At 33.8% G+C, this 18,614-nt stretch overlaps 1 protein-coding gene and 3 long non-coding RNA genes across 4 annotated transcripts; 3 read left to right on the top strand and 1 right to left on the bottom strand.

The window, feature by feature from the left end:
* Positions 1–485: 485 nt before the first annotated feature.
* LOC146913174 (uncharacterized) lies at positions 486–2,916 on the bottom strand. The gene is made up of 2 exons (XR_015013327.1): positions 1,843–2,916; positions 486–634 (listed from the first exon to the last, which is right to left on the bottom strand). It is a non-coding gene; the product is annotated as an uncharacterized LOC146913174 (long non-coding RNA).
* A 37-nt stretch (positions 2,917–2,953) lies between these two features.
* Positions 2,954–6,236, top strand: LOC146913173 (uncharacterized). Its single transcript, XR_015013325.1, has 2 exons — positions 2,954–4,699; positions 5,943–6,236. It is a non-coding gene; the product is annotated as an uncharacterized LOC146913173 (long non-coding RNA).
* A 3,235-nt stretch (positions 6,237–9,471) lies between these two features.
* On the top strand, positions 9,472–12,846 carry LOC146913172 (uncharacterized). Its single transcript, XR_015013326.1, has 2 exons — positions 9,472–11,309; positions 12,553–12,846. It is a non-coding gene; the product is annotated as an uncharacterized LOC146913172 (long non-coding RNA).
* Positions 12,847–14,078: 1,232 nt separating this feature from the next.
* On the top strand, positions 14,079–18,147 carry LOC146913171 (ubiquitin domain-containing protein DSK2b-like). Its single transcript, XM_085720883.1, has 2 exons — positions 14,079–14,116; positions 17,511–18,147. The coding sequence occupies exons 1-2, from the start codon at positions 14,079–14,081 to the stop codon at positions 18,145–18,147; spliced, it is 675 nt and encodes a 224-aa protein (XP_085577009.1).
* Positions 18,148–18,614: the final 467 nt, after the last annotated feature.

The raw sequence follows: 18,614 nt of genomic DNA, 5'->3' as shown, positions 1-18,614 counted from the left end.
TAAGCCGCAAGGGACCCGCACGACACCGAGGGAGTCCGATGTATGTACATCGGTCATGTATGGGATTGTACTCGGGGTTACTCCACCCGGGACTCTCCGTAAAATGAATCAAGATAATCATGTTTGTTCAACGCTAACCAAGTATGACCCTGACTTTATATATGTTATGTTGCAAGAATGAATTTACGTAATATTATTGTCACGACCCAAAAACAATCATCGTGACCGGCGCACGAACTAGATCATTCTAGCCCGGCAAGCCTATTAAACAAATTTGACAACTATAATAAATAAATAAAAATTCTAATTTGAATTTCATTTCAAAGAAATGTTCACTGAATTTCGACAGAGTTTCCTCTGTATTTTCAACATTTCCAAGATGTAAATCCTGTTTTAAAAAAAAACCTGTTCTAACATATTCTTCATATATATAAAGTTTGACATTAGTCTATAATCATTTTCTATGTCATCAAGATGCGTCAACATTAACGTTAATCAATTCCATAATCTAAACAAATGGCAATATCCATATAATAGAATGGAACCTCATGAATTCCATTAACAATAGCAAGGACAAAGTGAGTCCTTTCTCCCCATAGCATCAGAGGAATCAATGCTCTGCTCGGCACCAATTCTAAAATTCATTTCAGCAACAATAAACAATCATATAACAAATCAAATATAATCATAATCATCACAATCATATCAATCACAACCAGATATCCAAAATGTCGTGCTCTGATATAACCTATACTTTGACATACTTATCTGAGTATGTCTCTGATCCTTTCCGATAACAAGTTTCAGCTAATTAAGCCGGAGTTCCATAAGTAATATTCCTCATTCCCAACTATTGGTAAAATGCGCATGAAATATTTCTCTAATCATTCTAACATAACTTTCATGTTAACATGTGTATGCTATGTTAGTATTCATGTTGGAGGGTTCTTAGAATTTTTCCTTGGATCCATAATTGAAAATTTTATTTTCTTTTCTCTTTCAAATATTATTCGAATAATTCTTGACTTAAAATTTCATATCATTAATTATACATTTCATTCGTTACTATGAGCCGTACCTCATAGGCTACATTATCTCTCGTTGTAGCAAACGGAGTTTTCATATTCGTTACTATGACCCGTACGTCATAGGCTACATTAGCTCTTCGTTGTAGCAAACGGAATATACCACATTATCTCTTCGTTGTGGCGAACGGTAATATACCACATTATCTCTTCGTTGTGGCGAACGGAATATACCACATTATCTCTTCGTTGTGGCGAACGGAATATACCACATTATCTCTTCGTTGTGGCGAACGGACTTTCATAAAATATCTATGAGCTTGTTACTCATAGGCTGCATTATCTCTTCGTTGCAGCAAACGGATTTTTCATATTCTTTTCTTTTTCTTTCTTTTTCTATGAGCATGTTACTCATTTCAATTTTTCTCATCATTTCCATTTCTTTGCGATTTTCAATAATTCACTGTGAGCATATTACTCGTAGGTTGCATTTTAAATTTTCTTTCAAATCATTTCTATAAGTATATATGCATCAATTGCGTTGTTAATTTCCCTCCAACATTTATACTAACATCAACATACTTATTAACATAAAAGACATTTTAGAATTAACAAGTAAGAGAGCCTAATCATGAAATAATCATTCTTGCTATCTTATAATCATTTTACTTCAAATGTACCATTCATATGGCATAATAGAAATGTTTGCACAAAAGACAAGTAATTCATAAAATGGTCTGATTATTCGTATTATCTTAATAATCTAGCATAATCATAATCGATCTTCAAAGGTGGGTTCTAAGCTAAAGGAACTCACCTTAACATTTTTATGAAGTCCCGACGCTCCTCAAGTCCCATTTCAGCTCCTGCTATGCCCCATAAGCTCTGTTTTTGCCAAAACAGCTTAACTGCAGCTTATGGCTTCTGTACGCTCCCATTTCAGATCAGACTTCGATCCAAACTATTATTATGTCTACTAAACATATACATTCAATTCTGGACCCATTCGTTAACTAAAACTCGCAATTTAGCTTATTCGGTAAAATCTTCGTCTAAACCCGTAAGCATTTTCATGCAGAATTCAACAAACTTCTATTGTGTTTTCTGAGTTCGTTTCTAATCCAAATCACACGAAATTTATATCCGATTTGAAGGGAATTGAATGAGGAATCCATAAATCCAACAATTGCACAGGTCTGGGCTACACAGCAGCAGCATTGATTCGATTAGCACTTGTACTGCCATACGAATTTCTACTCATAATTTCTAAAGTTCAATCATAATCACTTTTAACCATATTAACGCATTTCATCTAAGAACTCAGCCTTACATACATCAACAACATACCATCAATAATAACCAACGACAACAATTCCCTAATCTATCTCATTCCATAAACCCACAACATAAATTTGTAAAAAAAAACAAAGCTTATTAGAAAGCTCACCTCAAAGCATTCTTTCAATTGATATCATAAGTTCTAAATTCCATTTCTTTGATCAAACCCTCAACCTTACCTAGATTAACCACAGCCTTATTCCTTGTCAATCCTCTAGCTTCAGCTCCTTAACTTCTTGTTACTCAACAACATGCATCTTCAAGATTAAGCTCCAAAACCCGCCTTGCCTTCCTCTCATGCTAACAGAAGTGAAGGAAAGGAAATAAATGGGAATGAAGGGTTTGGTTCGGCCAAAGTGGAAAAGAAGGAGAAAAATTCAGCATGCTTCTCATCTAGAGTATTCAAAGATCATATAAACACCATTATATGTTGATTATTTGAGTGTTAGATGAAATTGATAAGATTGGGGTGAATGAAGAGATGACCGAGGGAGTTAGAAAGAAAAAAGGGATGAGAAGACAAGATTCTAGAGAGATAAGGAAAATGAGAAGAAAAAAATAATGAGGAAAAAAAATGGTATTTGTTTGAAATGAAATTCAAATTAGAATTTTTATTTATTTATTATAGTTGTCAAATTTGTTTAATAGGCTTGCCGGGCTAGAATGATCTAGTTCGTGCGCCGGTCACGATGATTGTTTTTGGGTCGTGACAAAGTTGGTATCAGAGCAGGTCGATTCAGATCGTGCCTTGGGTCAATGGAATTCAATAAGATGTAGTGTGACTATTGGGTTCCAAATATTTATTCCAAATGTCATGTCTGGCTGAGCCTGATCAACTCGGACTAGTATATGACAGTTAGAACAAATGTCTGAGAGATGAATGAAACCTTAACAGAAGACGCAGTATAAGGAGTATGATGTAAGGTGTGAAGCAATAAATCAGAGTGACGCAGCGGAAGCGTGGTGGCTGGTACCTATACAGTTTAAATTAGTTAGTTAGAAAGAATCAGTTCGTAATGGACGTATGTTGGAATCTAAAGTTGAAAGTTGGAGAAATTATTTGTGCTTATTAGCAAGCAAATCGCTAAATTTCGAGGACGAAATTTTCTTAAGGGGGGTAGAATGTAATAACCCTGCTTAAAAACACTCTCAATTTTATGTTAGTTATTTTTATCTTTGAGACTTAAGTGGGGGCAAATTGGTAATCTTGCCTTACAAGATATTTTAAAAGACAAATACCATTTTTTTTCCTCATTATTTTTTTCTTCTCATTTTCCTTATCTCTCTAGAATCTTGTCTTCTCATCCCTTTTTTCTTTCTAACTCCCTCGGTCATCTCTTCATTCACCCCAATCTTATCAATTTCATCTAACACTCAAATAATCAACATATAATGGTGTTTATATGATCTTTGAATACTCTAGATGAGAAGCATGCTGAATTTTTCTCCTTCTTTTCCACTTTGGCCGAACCAAACCCTTCATTCCCATTTATTTCCTTTCCTTCACTTCTGTTAGCATGAGAGGAAGGCAAGGCGGGTTTTGGAGCTTAATCTTGAAGATGCATGTTGTTGAGTAACAAGAAGTTAAGGAGCTGAAGCTAGAGGATTGACAAGGAATAAGGCTGTGGTTAATCTAGGTAAGGTTGAGGGTTTGATCAAAGAAATGGAATTTAGAACTTATGATATCAATTGAAAGAATGCTTTGAGGTGAGCTTTCTAATAAGCTTTGTTTTTTTTACAAATTTATGTTGTGGGTTTATGGAATGAGATAGATTAGGGAATTGTTGTCGTTGGTTATTATTGATGGTATGTTGTTGATGTATGTAAGGCTGAGTTCTTAGATGAAATGCGTTAATATGGTTAAAAGTGATTATGATTGAACTTTAGAAATTATGAGTAGAAATTCGTATGGCAGTACAAGTGCTAATCGAATCAATGCTGCTGCTGTGTAGCCCAGACCTGTGCAATTGTTGGATTTATGGATTCCTCATTCAATTCCCTTCAAATCGGATATAAATTTCGTGTGATTTGGATTAGAAACGAACTCAGAAAACACAATAGAAGTTTGTTAAATTCTGCATGAAAATGCTTACGGGTTTAGACGAAGATTTTACCGAATAAGCTAAATTGCGAGTTTTAGTTAACGAATGGGTCCAGAATTGAATGTATATGTTTAGTAGACATAATAATAGTTTGGATCGAAGTCTGATCTGAAATGGGAGCGTACAGAAGCCATAAGCTGCAGTTAAGCTGTTTTGGCAAAAACAGAGCTTATGGGGCATAGCAGGAGCTGAAATGGGACTTGAGGAGCGTCGGGACTTCATAAAAATGTTAAGGTGAGTTCCTTTAGCTTAGAACCCACCTTTGAAGATCGATTATGATTATGCTAGATTATTAAGATAATACGAATAATCAGACCATTTTATGAATTACTTGTCTTTTGTGCAAACATTTCTATTATGCCATATGAATGGTACATTTGAAGTAAAATGATTATAAGATAGCAAGAATGATTATTTCATGATTAGGCTCTCTTACTTGTTAATTCTAAAATGTCTTTTATGTTAATAAGTATGTTGATGTTAGTATAAATGTTGGAGGGAAATTAACAACGCAATTGATGCATATATACTTATAGAAATGATTTGAAAGAAAATTTAAAATGCAACCTACGAGTAATATGCTCACAGTGAATTATTGAAAATCGCAAAGAAATGGAAATGATGAGAAAAATTGAAATGAGTAACATGCTCATAGAAAAAGAAAGAAAAAGAAAAGAATATGAAAAATCCGTTTGCTGCAACGAAGAGATAATGCAGCCTATGAGTAACAAGCTCATAGATATTTTATGAAAGTCCGTTCGCCACAACGAAGAGATAATGTGGTATATTCCGTTCGCCACAACGAAGAGATAATGTGGTATATTCCGTTCGCCACAACGAAGAGATAATGTGGTATATTCCGTTCGCCACAACGAAGAGATAATGTGGTATATTACCGTTCGCCACAACGAAGAGATAATGTGGTATATTCCGTTTGCTACAACGAAGAGCTAATGTAGCCTATGACGTACGGGTCATAGTAACGAATATGAAAACTCCGTTTGCTACAACGAGAGATAATGTAGCCTATGAGGTACGGCTCATAGTAACGAATGAAATGTATAATTAATGATATGAAATTTTAAGTCAAGAATTATTCGAATAATATTTGAAAGAGAAAAGAAAATAAAATTTTCAATTATGGATCCAAGGAAAAATTCTAAGAACCCTCCAACATGAATACTAACATAGCATACACATGTTAACATGAAAGTTATGTTAGAATGATTAGAGAAATATTTCATGCGCATTTTACCAATAGTTGGGAATGAGGAATATTACTTATGGAACTCCGGCTTAATTAGCTGAAACTTGTTATCGGAAAGGATCAGAGACATACTCAGATAAGTATGTCAAAGTATAGGTTATATCAGAGCACGACATTTTGGATATCTGGTTGTGATTGATATGATTGTGATGATTATGATTATATTTGATTTGTTATATGATTGTTTATTGTTGCTGAAATGAATTTTAGAATTGGTGCCGAGCAGAGCATTGATTCCTCTGATGCTATGGGGAGAAAGGACTCACTTTGTCCTTGCTATTGTTAATGGAATTCATGAGGTTCCATTCTATTATATGGATATTGCCATTTGTTTAGATTATGGAATTGATTAACGTTAATGTTGACGCATCTTGATGACATAGAAAATGATTATAGACTAATGTCAAACTTTATATATATGAAGAATATGTTAGAACAGGTTTTTTTTTAAAACAGGATTTACATCTTGGAAATGTTGAAAATACAGAGGAAACTCTGTCGAAATTCAGTGAACATTTCTTTGAAATGAAATTCAAATTAGAATTTTTATTTATTTATTATAGTTGTCAAATTTGTTTAATAGGCTTGCCGGGCTAGAATGATCTAGTTCGTGCGCCGGTCACGATGATTGTTTTTGGGTTGTGACAAAGTTGGTATCAGAGCAGGTCGATTCAGATCGTGCCTTGGGTCAATGGAATTCAATAAGATGTAGTGTGACTATTGGGTTCCAAATATTTATTCCAAATGTCATGTCTGGCTGAGCCTGATCAACTCGGACTAGTATATGACAGTTAGAACAAATGTCTGAGAGATGAATGAAACCTTAACAGAAGACGCAGTATAAGGAGTATGATGTAAGGTGTGAAGCAATAAATCAGAGTGACGCAGCGGAAGCGTGGTGGCTGGTACCTATACAGTTTAAATTAGTTAGTTAGAAAGAATCAGTTCGTAATGGACGTATGTTGGAATCTAAAGTTGAAAGTTGGAGAAATTATTTGTGCTTATTAGCAAGCAAATCGCTAAATTTCGAGGACGAAATTTTCTTAAGGGGGGTAGAATGTAATAACCCTGCTTAAAAACACTCTCAATTTTATGTTAGTTATTTTTATCTTTGAGACTTAAGTGGGGGCAAATTGGTAATCTTGCCTTACAAGATATTTTAAAAGACAAATACCATTTTTTTTCCTCATTATTTTTTTCTTCTCATTTTCCTTATCTCTCTAGAATCTTGTCTTCTCATCCCTTTTTTCTTTCTAACTCCCTCGGTCATCTCTTCATTCACCCCAATCTTATCAATTTCATCTAACACTCAAATAATCAACATATAATGGTGTTTATATGATCTTTGAATACTCTAGATGAGAAGCATGCTGAATTTTTCTCCTTCTTTTCCACTTTGGCCGAACCAAACCCTTCATTCCCATTTATTTCCTTTCCTTCACTTCTGTTAGCATGAGAGGAAGGCAAGGCGGGTTTTGGAGCTTAATCTTGAAGATGCATGTTGTTGAGTAACAAGAAGTTAAGGAGCTGAAGCTAGAGGATTGACAAGGAATAAGGCTGTGGTTAATCTAGGTAAGGTTGAGGGTTTGATCAAAGAAATGGAATTTAGAACTTATGATATCAATTGAAAGAATGCTTTGAGGTGAGCTTTCTAATAAGCTTTGTTTTTTTTTACAAATTTATGTTGTGGGTTTATGGAATGAGATAGATTAGGGAATTGTTGTCGTTGGTTATTATTGATGGTATGTTGTTGATGTATGTAAGGCTGAGTTCTTAGATGAAATGCGTTAATATGGTTAAAAGTGATTATGATTGAACTTTAGAAATTATGAGTAGAAATTCGTATGGCAGTACAAGTGCTAATCGAATCAATGCTGCTGCTGTGTAGCCCAGACCTGTGCAATTGTTGGATTTATGGATTCCTCATTCAATTCCCTTCAAATCGGATATAAATTTCGTGTGATTTGGATTAGAAACGAACTCAGAAAACACAATAGAAGTTTGTTAAATTCTGCATGAAAATGCTTACGGGTTTAGACGAAGATTTTACCGAATAAGCTAAATTGCGAGTTTTAGTTAACGAATGGGTCCAGAATTGAATGTATATGTTTAGTAGACATAATAATAGTTTGGATCGAAGTCTGATCTGAAATGGGAGCGTACAGAAGCCATAAGCTGCAGTTAAGCTGTTTTGGCAAAAACAGAGCTTATGGGGCATAGCAGGAGCTGAAATGGGACTTGAGGAGCGTCGGGACTTCATAAAAATGTTAAGGTGAGTTCCTTTAGCTTAGAACCCACCTTTGAAGATCGATTATGATTATGCTAGATTATTAAGATAATACGAATAATCAGACCATTTTATGAATTACTTGTCTTTTGTGCAAACATTTCTATTATGCCATATGAATGGTACATTTGAAGTAAAATGATTATAAGATAGCAAGAATGATTATTTCATGATTAGGCTCTCTTACTTGTTAATTCTAAAATGTCTTTTATGTTAATAAGTATGTTGATGTTAGTATAAATGTTGGAGGGAAATTAACAACGCAATTGATGCATATATACTTATAGAAATGATTTGAAAGAAAATTTAAAATGCAACCTACGAGTAATATGCTCACAGTGAATTATTGAAAATCGCAAAGAAATGGAAATGATGAGAAAAATTGAAATGAGTAACATGCTCATAGAAAAAGAAAGAAAAAGAAAAGAATATGAAAAATCCGTTTGCTGCAACGAAGAGATAATGCAGCCTATGAGTAACAAGCTCATAGATATTTTATGAAAGTCCGTTCGCCACAACGAAGAGATAATGTGGTATATTCCGTTCGCCACAACGAAGAGATAATGTGGTATATTCCGTTCGCCACAACGAAGAGATAATGTGGTATATTCCGTTCGCCACAACGAAGAGATAATGTGGTATATTACCGTTCGCCACAACGAAGAGATAATGTGGTATATTCCGTTTGCTACAACGAAGAGCTAATGTAGCCTATGACGTACGGGTCATAGTAACGAATATGAAAACTCCGTTTGCTACAACGAGAGATAATGTAGCCTATGAGGTACGGCTCATAGTAACGAATGAAATGTATAATTAATGATATGAAATTTTAAGTCAAGAATTATTCGAATAATATTTGAAAGAGAAAAGAAAATAAAATTTTCAATTATGGATCCAAGGAAAAATTCTAAGAACCCTCCAACATGAATACTAACATAGCATACACATGTTAACATGAAAGTTATGTTAGAATGATTAGAGAAATATTTCATGCGCATTTTACCAATAGTTGGGAATGAGGAATATTACTTATGGAACTCCGGCTTAATTAGCTGAAACTTGTTATCGGAAAGGATCAGAGACATACTCAGATAAGTATGTCAAAGTATAGGTTATATCAGAGCACGACATTTTGGATATCTGGTTGTGATTGATATGATTGTGATGATTATGATTATATTTGATTTGTTATATGATTGTTTATTGTTGCTGAAATGAATTTTAGAATTGGTGCCGAGCAGAGCATTGATTCCTCTGATGCTATGGGGAGAAAGGACTCACTTTGTCCTTGCTATTGTTAATGGAATTCATGAGGTTCCATTCTATTATATGGATATTGCCATTTGTTTAGATTATGGAATTGATTAACGTTAATGTTGACGCATCTTGATGACATAGAAAATGATTATAGACTAATGTCAAACTTTATATATATGAAGAATATGTTAGAACAGGTTTTTTTTTAAAACAGGATTTACATCTTGGAAATGTTGAAAATACAGAGGAAACTCTGTCGAAATTCAGTGAACATTTCTTTGAAATGAAATTCAAATTAGAATTTTTATTTATTTATTATAGTTGTCAAATTTGTTTAATAGGCTTGCCGGGCTAGAATGATCTAGTTCGTGCGCCGGTCACGATGATTGTTTTTGGGTCGTGACAAAGTTGGTATCAGAGCAGGTCGATTCAGATCGTGCCTTGGGTCAATGGAATTCAATAAGATGTAGTGTGACTATTGGGTTCCAAATATTTATTCCAAATGTCATGTCTGGCTGAGCCTGATCAACTCGGACTAGTATATGACAGTTAGAACAAATGTCTGAGAGATGAATGAAACCTTAACAGAAGACGCAGTATAAGGAGTATGATGTAAGGTGTGAAGCAATAAATCAGAGTGACGCAGCGGAAGCGTGGTGGCTGGTACCTATACAGTTTAAATTAGTTAGTTAGAAAGAATCAGTTCGTAATGGACGTATGTTGGAATCTAAAGTTGAAAGTTGGAGAAATTATTTGTGCTTATTAGCAAGCAAATCGCTAAATTTCGAGGACGAAATTTTCTTAAGGGGGGTAGAATGTAATAACCCTGCTTAAAAACACTCTCAATTTTATGTTAGTTATTTTTATCTTTGAGACTTAAGTGGGGGCAAATTGGTAATCTTGCCTTACAAGATATTTTAAAAGACAAATACCATTTTTTTTCCTCATTATTTTTTTCTTCTCATTTTCCTTATCTCTCTAGAATCTTGTCTTCTCATCCCTTTTTTCTTTCTAACTCCCTCGGTCATCTCTTCATTCACCCCAATCTTATCAATTTCATCTAACACTCAAATAATCAACATATAATGGTGTTTATATGATCTTTGAATACTCTAGATGAGAAGCATGCTGAATTTTTCTCCTTCTTTTCCACTTTGGCCGAACCAAACCCTTCATTCCCATTTATTTCCTTTCCTTCACTTCTGTTAGCATGAGAGGAAGGCAAGGCGGGTTTTGGAGCTTAATCTTGAAGATGCATGTTGTTGAGTAACAAGAAGTTAAGGAGCTGAAGCTAGAGGATTGACAAGGAATAAGGCTGTGGTTAATCTAGGTAAGGTTGAGGGTTTGATCAAAGAAATGGAATTTAGAACTTATGATATCAATTGAAAGAATGCTTTGAGGTGAGCTTTCTAATAAGCTTTGTTTTTTTTTACAAATTTATGTTGTGGGTTTATGGAATGAGATAGATTAGGGAATTGTTGTCGTTGGTTATTATTGATGGTATGTTGTTGATGTATGTAAGGCTGAGTTCTTAGATGAAATGCGTTAATATGGTTAAAAGTGATTATGATTGAACTTTAGAAATTATGAGTAGAAATTCGTATGGCAGTACAAGTGCTAATCGAATCAATGCTGCTGCTGTGTAGCCCAGACCTGTGCAATTGTTGGATTTATGGATTCCTCATTCAATTCCCTTCAAATCGGATATAAATTTCGTGTGATTTGGATTAGAAACGAACTCAGAAAACACAATAGAAGTTTGTTAAATTCTGCATGAAAATGCTTACGGGTTTAGACGAAGATTTTACCGAATAAGCTAAATTGCGAGTTTTAGTTAACGAATGGGTCCAGAATTGAATGTATATGTTTAGTAGACATAATAATAGTTTGGATCGAAGTCTGATCTGAAATGGGAGCGTACAGAAGCCATAAGCTGCAGTTAAGCTGTTTTGGCAAAAACAGAGCTTATGGGGCATAGCAGGAGCTGAAATGGGACTTGAGGAGCGTCGGGACTTCATAAAAATGTTAAGGTGAGTTCCTTTAGCTTAGAACCCACCTTTGAAGATCGATTATGATTATGCTAGATTATTAAGATAATACGAATAATCAGACCATTTTATGAATTACTTGTCTTTTGTGCAAACATTTCTATTATGCCATATGAATGGTACATTTGAAGTAAAATGATTATAAGATAGCAAGAATGATTATTTCATGATTAGGCTCTCTTACTTGTTAATTCTAAAATGTCTTTTATGTTAATAAGTATGTTGATGTTAGTATAAATGTTGGAGGGAAATTAACAACGCAATTGATGCATATATACTTATAGAAATGATTTGAAAGAAAATTTAAAATGCAACCTACGAGTAATATGCTCACAGTGAATTATTGAAAATCGCAAAGAAATGGAAATGATGAGAAAAATTGAAATGAGTAACATGCTCATAGAAAAAGAAAGAAAAAGAAAAGAATATGAAAAATCCGTTTGCTGCAACGAAGAGATAATGCAGCCTATGAGTAACAAGCTCATAGATATTTTATGAAAGTCCGTTCGCCACAACGAAGAGATAATGTGGTATATTCCGTTCGCCACAACGAAGAGATAATGTGGTATATTCCGTTCGCCACAACGAAGAGATAATGTGGTATATTCCGTTCGCCACAACGAAGAGATAATGTGGTATATTACCGTTCGCCACAACGAAGAGATAATGTGGTATATTCCGTTTGCTACAACGAAGAGCTAATGTAGCCTATGACGTACGGGTCATAGTAACGAATATGAAAACTCCGTTTGCTACAACGAGAGATAATGTAGCCTATGAGGTACGGCTCATAGTAACGAATGAAATGTATAATTAATGATATGAAATTTTAAGTCAAGAATTATTCGAATAATATTTGAAAGAGAAAAGAAAATAAAATTTTCAATTATGGATCCAAGGAAAAATTCTAAGAACCCTCCAACATGAATACTAACATAGCATACACATGTTAACATGAAAGTTATGTTAGAATGATTAGAGAAATATTTCATGCGCATTTTACCAATAGTTGGGAATGAGGAATATTACTTATGGAACTCCGGCTTAATTAGCTGAAACTTGTTATCGGAAAGGATCAGAGACATACTCAGATAAGTATGTCAAAGTATAGGTTATATCAGAGCACGACATTTTGGATATCTGGTTGTGATTGATATGATTGTGATGATTATGATTATATTTGATTTGTTATATGATTGTTTATTGTTGCTGAAATGAATTTTAGAATTGGTGCCGAGCAGAGCATTGATTCCTCTGATGCTATGGGGAGAAAGGACTCACTTTGTCCTTGCTATTGTTAATGGAATTCATGAGGTTCCATTCTATTATATGGATATTGCCATTTGTTTAGATTATGGAATTGATTAACGTTAATGTTGACGCATCTTGATGACATAGAAAATGATTATAGACTAATGTCAAACTTTATATATATGAAGAATATGTTAGAACAGGTTTTTTTTTAAAACAGGATTTACATCTTGGAAATGTTGAAAATACAGAGGAAACTCTGTCGAAATTCAGTGAACATTTCTTTGAAATGAAATTCAAATTAGAATTTTTATTTATTTATTATAGTTGTCAAATTTGTTTAATAGGCTTGCCGGGCTAGAATGATCTAGTTCGTGCGCCGGTCACGATGATTGTTTTTGGGTCGTGACAAAGTGGAAAAGAAGGAGAAAAATTCAGCATGCTTCTCATCTAGAGTATTCAAAGATCATATAAACACCATTATATGTTGATTATTTGAGTGTTAGATGAAATTGATAAGATTGGGGTGAATGAAGAGATGACCGAGGGAGTTAGAAAGAAAAAAGGGATGAGAAGACAAGATTCTAGAGAGATAAGGAAAATGAGAAGAAAAAAATAATGAGGAAAAAAAATGGTATTTGTCTTTTAAAATATCTTGTAAGGCAAGATTACCAATTTGCCCCCACTTAAGTCTCAAAGATAAAAATAACTAACATAAAATTGAGAGTGTTTTTAAGCAGGGTTATTACAATTATGTTATGAGCAATAGCACGAGATGCTATTAGACAAGTATAAGGTATGAAATAGATCAAGTAAAGAAGGTTATGCCGATGACGATCTTAGGTTCCCCTAATCGTCCGGTTTAGGATTGTGTCATGAATATGTTAAGATAAGTCTTGATACGTTTAACGTATCTTGAGTTGCGGTCCTAGGATCCCTTGACCGCCATGACACATATGATAATAGTAAGCCTACAACAAGTAAGATGGTTTATGACGGTCCTAGGATGCACAACCGTCTAAGTATGCAAATCCCCACACACGTATAATCAACCATCAGGTTGTAAAAATAGACACGTGGTGACCGTAGGTTTCCCCCGTGGTTGCCTATAGCCTAGGATTAGGTGGAACTCACTGAGACATTATGTCTCATCCCAATCCTTATTTGTTTCAGATATCAGGTGGATTAGCAAGCTAGTAGCCGAATGGATGATGCGACAAGTGTTCGTTCGTACCGCTGTCGGATGTTGTGGATTTTAAAGGAAGTATTTATTATACCTTAGCAAAGATGAGTTATGATTTTATAGTACGAACGCATATTGTTGTAAAGTTATTCATTCGAAGTTTTATTCTTGTAAATTTTTAATGTATCCAATACTAAATTAACTCACATGCTGGACTTTCTAGATACGTCTAGTAGGGGTGTTACAGAAAATGCATTAGAGAACAAGACCGATGTCATTTTGCTTTCGTGTATATGCAGTGTTTGCAGAATTTTATCATGGCAAGCAACAATCGAGAGGTTATTGTGTTTAAAAGGTTTGTTGGTTATTGAGTTTAATTTACAACGAATAAAGATGCAAATGTTTTTGTTTCTTAAACAAAATCGCGAAATCCTTCTTTTCATTTTGTTTTTGACTTCGCCATTGTGACACTAAAAAATCAAAGTGCTAATGGTGTTGAGTTCAACGAGTCTATACCAACGAAGCTATCAAAACTGCAACTTACCTTGTCATGACAGTTGCATTATTTTGTTGAAATTTGGTTGCACTAATAAGCATAGATCTGTTTTAATCTTTCATTCAAGTAATTAAGGGCAGTGAACTAATGGTATGGGAAGAGTTAAATCTGCTAATTTAGGTTGCAAGTACTTTTTGCTCTTTTTTTAGAAGAAATTTTTTGTTTCTCAATATCTAAAGAAACTATAGTTTTGGAATAAGTTTCATGAATATGAGTAAGTAATGAGTAACCACTGCGTTTAAGAACTAGACATAATGTGTTCAATAAGGTATGCATAGTTACAATAAGATTTGTGATTTTTGTTCACACTTCTAATTTCATTTTCGGACTTTTGCTGATATCTTAATATTTTTAGGGACTAATTATTCAAGTATATGGTGTGATGTTAATTGGCTTGAATAATTCTAGCCTCTGACAGTTCATGAAATTCTTCTTCTTACAAGTATGTTTCTCATAATGCTGATTTATAAACAAGACGTTTTCTCAATTGACCATTTTTACTGAATACATTTTTAGGTGATTATGCAGATTTATTTTTAGCGCACTGCTATGTATTGTTGAAGATGCTAATAAGCTATAGGTTGCCTTTGATGTACTCTGATGTATATGTAAATGAAGAGTTGTATAAATTACAATGATAAGGTTAAAAAAAAAACAATGCTTATCTTTTTTCTCTTATTACCGAGATGAATTTAGTCTTTCTTTTTGCTTTCTCTTATATTTAGCCATACCGTGGAGTCCTCGTCAGTTTAGCTCAATTGATATAGACATTGCATAATATATGTAGGGGTTGGGGTTCGAACCCCAGACACCCCACTTCTCTACATTTAAAATGTGTGACCTCCAACCACTAGACTACTTGACAAAAAATAAAAGTCATACTGTGGAAACATTTTCTTGCCAAGATGAACCACAAACTTTTTTTTTCATAGATGAAGGACAAACTTTTTCTTCATTACAAATTGTATGAACAGTGTCATTGTATTTGGTTTTGAATATCTGTTATACTGATCTGTTTGATTTTAATATATCGTTTTGATTATGGGTGTTCAAAACCGAACTAATCCAATAGAAAAACTGCAAACCGAACCAACCCAAACCGAAACCGCAAAAAATTGCATTTGATTTGGATGTATTCGGATCACTTTTTTCCTCAACCGCATGGTTTGGTTTGGTTTGGTTTGCAGTTTTCATTTTACAAACCGAACCAAACCAAACCAAACTGCAACATAAGAAAAATACTAATTAAATTTATGTCACCTAGACCAATACTCATAGAAACTCAATGGAAACTTTTATAAAAGGACATATTTTTTATCTTGTTAAGTTTCGTCTTTGCTTTTTATTTTAAAAATGTATTTATGTGCTACTTGAACTTTTAGAGAATGATAAAATCTTAGTCTTTTACATTTCTTACGCAATAGAATTACTTTTTGTCAATGTTTTTAATTTGGTTTATGTTGTTTGGTGAAAATGAAATTGTAATGTGGAATGAAATTAAAAACATTGTCGAAAACATTGCTGGAAATATGTTGTGTTTTACCTTTTTAACTCGATTTTAATGTTGGAAACAAAAAGTGGTATTGTCTCAAAAACCCGCACAAACCGATCCAACCCAAATTGTATTGGTTTGGTTTGGTTTGGTTCGAATTTTATTTTAAAAGGCAACCGAACCAAACCAAACCACATGCTTTTTTATCTTGCGGTTTGGATGACTTTTAGCCTCAAAACCGAACCAAACCGCGAACACCCCTAGTTTTGATCTATAAAAAAGAAAAAGATATTGCAATAATTAATGCAGTGCAATGTGAAACCACCTCATAATTTTGAATAAGAAAATTCAAAGTTAGGAGCTTCACATGAGTGATCAAATAGGGTTGCACTTAAGTGACAATATGTCGCGAATGTTACATGATATTGGTCAATCCAATCATGACACATGTACCAATTGATCTGTTCTCCATATGTGTGTGTGTCACATCCTTTTATGTTTAAAAAAAATTATTGTCACGTGGCACAATTGGATTGGTCTATGTCATGTGTCATTATGTCACTAAAGTGCGATCCAGTGGCATCAATCCTCCTCTATTGAATTTCTTATAAATTAGTGGTTGCATTCACCTGACAAGGACCAACGGCGGAAGCCCCAAAACAACATCTCTCTCTCTCTCTCTCTCTCTCTCTCTCTCTCTCTCTCTCTCTCCCTCTCTCTCCCTCCCTGCCTCTCTCAATCTCAAATTGTGTGTATGATTGGATTGATTATGATCTAATGTCAGAGATCAGGATACATCAGTGGAAATTCCATAATACTCAAAGCAGTATTATATACATAAAAAATCATCGGTAATTACCAACGTGTTTTGTCTTATTTTCATCTATTTTTTGTTGTTTCCATTCTTCCGTTAAATCTTGTGATGTTTTCTTCTCTAGATCGACGTGCAAGGTAAAAAAACTTGGCTTACGGATCATCATTTATGACATGATCAAATGTTTCATCCGTGCTGCTCTGCAGAAATCTTTGACGAGTGTAATTTCTTTGATTAAATCTAACTGATTTGAGAGGCATTGAACAAGGTAATTGTTATGATAAACATATACACTCTTTTTTTAGGCGGTGATAATATATTTTTACATAATTACTAATACTATTGTATTTGTTTTATTGTATTTTTTTTAAGGCACATTATCTATTGTTTATTTGAATTTTTAGTTTTAATCCTAACGAATTAGTTTATTGACTGGTTGTAAATGTTTTATATATTTTCTTTATTTGATATTTTTTAATTATATATACAATTTTTTTAAAGAATCTTAGAAATGAAATGACTGTTTTATGAAGTTGAAATCACAACAACAACAACAACAACAACAACAATAATAATAATAATAATAATAATAATAATAATAATAATAATAATAATAATAATAATAATAATAATGTTGTCAATATTACAGACACTTAAATCACAAACCAATAGAAGTTGTACACTTTTTTATTTTTGTTTGAAACTGAGAATAGGTCAAAAAGGAATAGCATCAATTTAATGCGAGCATTTGATATATATGTTTGATTAATATTGATTTACCTTATTGTAAGGTAAACTTCATGCGGTTGTTTATTTATTGTTATAACGTGTTTTTCTTGGATCAATATTTCCAGTATTTTGTATCTTCCCCGACCTGATTCTTGAAGATGCAAGGATCCCAGGGATCGTGCACGAAATAAGAGACTAGCTAACCTCAAACTGAGTAGCGTTGAATCTATTCCTGGGGGATTCAACTCGTTGAGGTACATTTATGAAGACATTGTAGAAGAAAATGTCGCTGCAGGAATCTATGACAGCCAAGCCAGGGATCGGTCAACTAGTAGTGAAACAAATGCTGGTTCTTCCTTACCAAATACTACTCCACTTCCCAATCCTTGGTCTTTTATAGGAATTGAAGGTGACTTGAGTAACATAAGAAGATCAACTACTTATGAGGATGATTATATACAGCGCGAACCTATTGTCTTAGAAAGAATTGATTATTCCAATGTTGATAGTCTGTTGGGTGGACATGTTATGCCAAATGCTAGTTTATCGACCCAATTAGTGCAAGATCAACCTGCCCTACAAGAATTTATACCTTCCCACCCAGAGTTTAATGGTCGTAATGGTGAACAAAATGGCAAGGCTGATTTAAGTTTTCTCCGAGAAGAGATTCAAAATCCAGATTTCCTTTCTTTGTCTTCACAACCTGAGACATTGCAGGAACCATTGTCTTCCCAACAAGATCTTCTACCTCATTGCCACCCAACTTTCACAGCTACAAGTGATGGGATTCTTTGACACACAAGAAAACATAAAAGCTCTTATTTCCACTTCAGGGGATGTTCATGCCGCAATTCAACGTCTTTGGAGGAACTCCAATTAGTAGCAGATGATGTGGAAAATTCCTTTCATGATGCTCTCTCCGGTCAAGTCACACATGCTTGTTTCCCTTCTATTTTATTAGTTGTAATGAATATTTTGTTATCAATTTTATTTTATTTCTTATTTGTTTTGAGACATGGGTGGAGCTGTATATTACACTTCACATGTATTTGTTTATGGATTCTATAGTTATGTCGAGGTATTCAAGTAGATTCTCTTAATGTTATTGAATGAAGTAAAAAAAAAATACACTCTTTTTTTAATGACTAATACTATTGTATTTATTTTATTGTATTTTATTGTGAGGCACATTATCTATTCTTTATTTGAATTTTTAGTTTTAATCCTTACGGCTTTGTTGATTGACTGGTTGTAAATGTTTT

The sequence above is a fragment of the Medicago sativa genome, chromosome 6 (assembly GCF_051527215.1).
Source record: "Medicago sativa cultivar Bolivia chromosome 6, Bolivia_mono, whole genome shotgun sequence".
NCBI classification, from domain to species: domain Eukaryota; kingdom Viridiplantae; phylum Streptophyta; class Magnoliopsida; order Fabales; family Fabaceae; genus Medicago; species Medicago sativa.
The sequence above is the reverse complement of the archived record's forward strand: the minus strand, read 5'-3'. Positions and strand labels throughout refer to the sequence as shown.

Coding starts and splice junctions, on each gene's coding strand:
- LOC146913171 (XM_085720883.1), top strand. CDS start 14,079: ATGGCAAGCAACAATCGAGAGGTTATTGTGTTTAAAAG. Junction 14,117..17,510: donor GAGGTTATTGTGTTTAAAAG/GTTTGTTGGTTA, acceptor TGATTCTTGAAG/ATGCAAGGATCCCAGGGATC.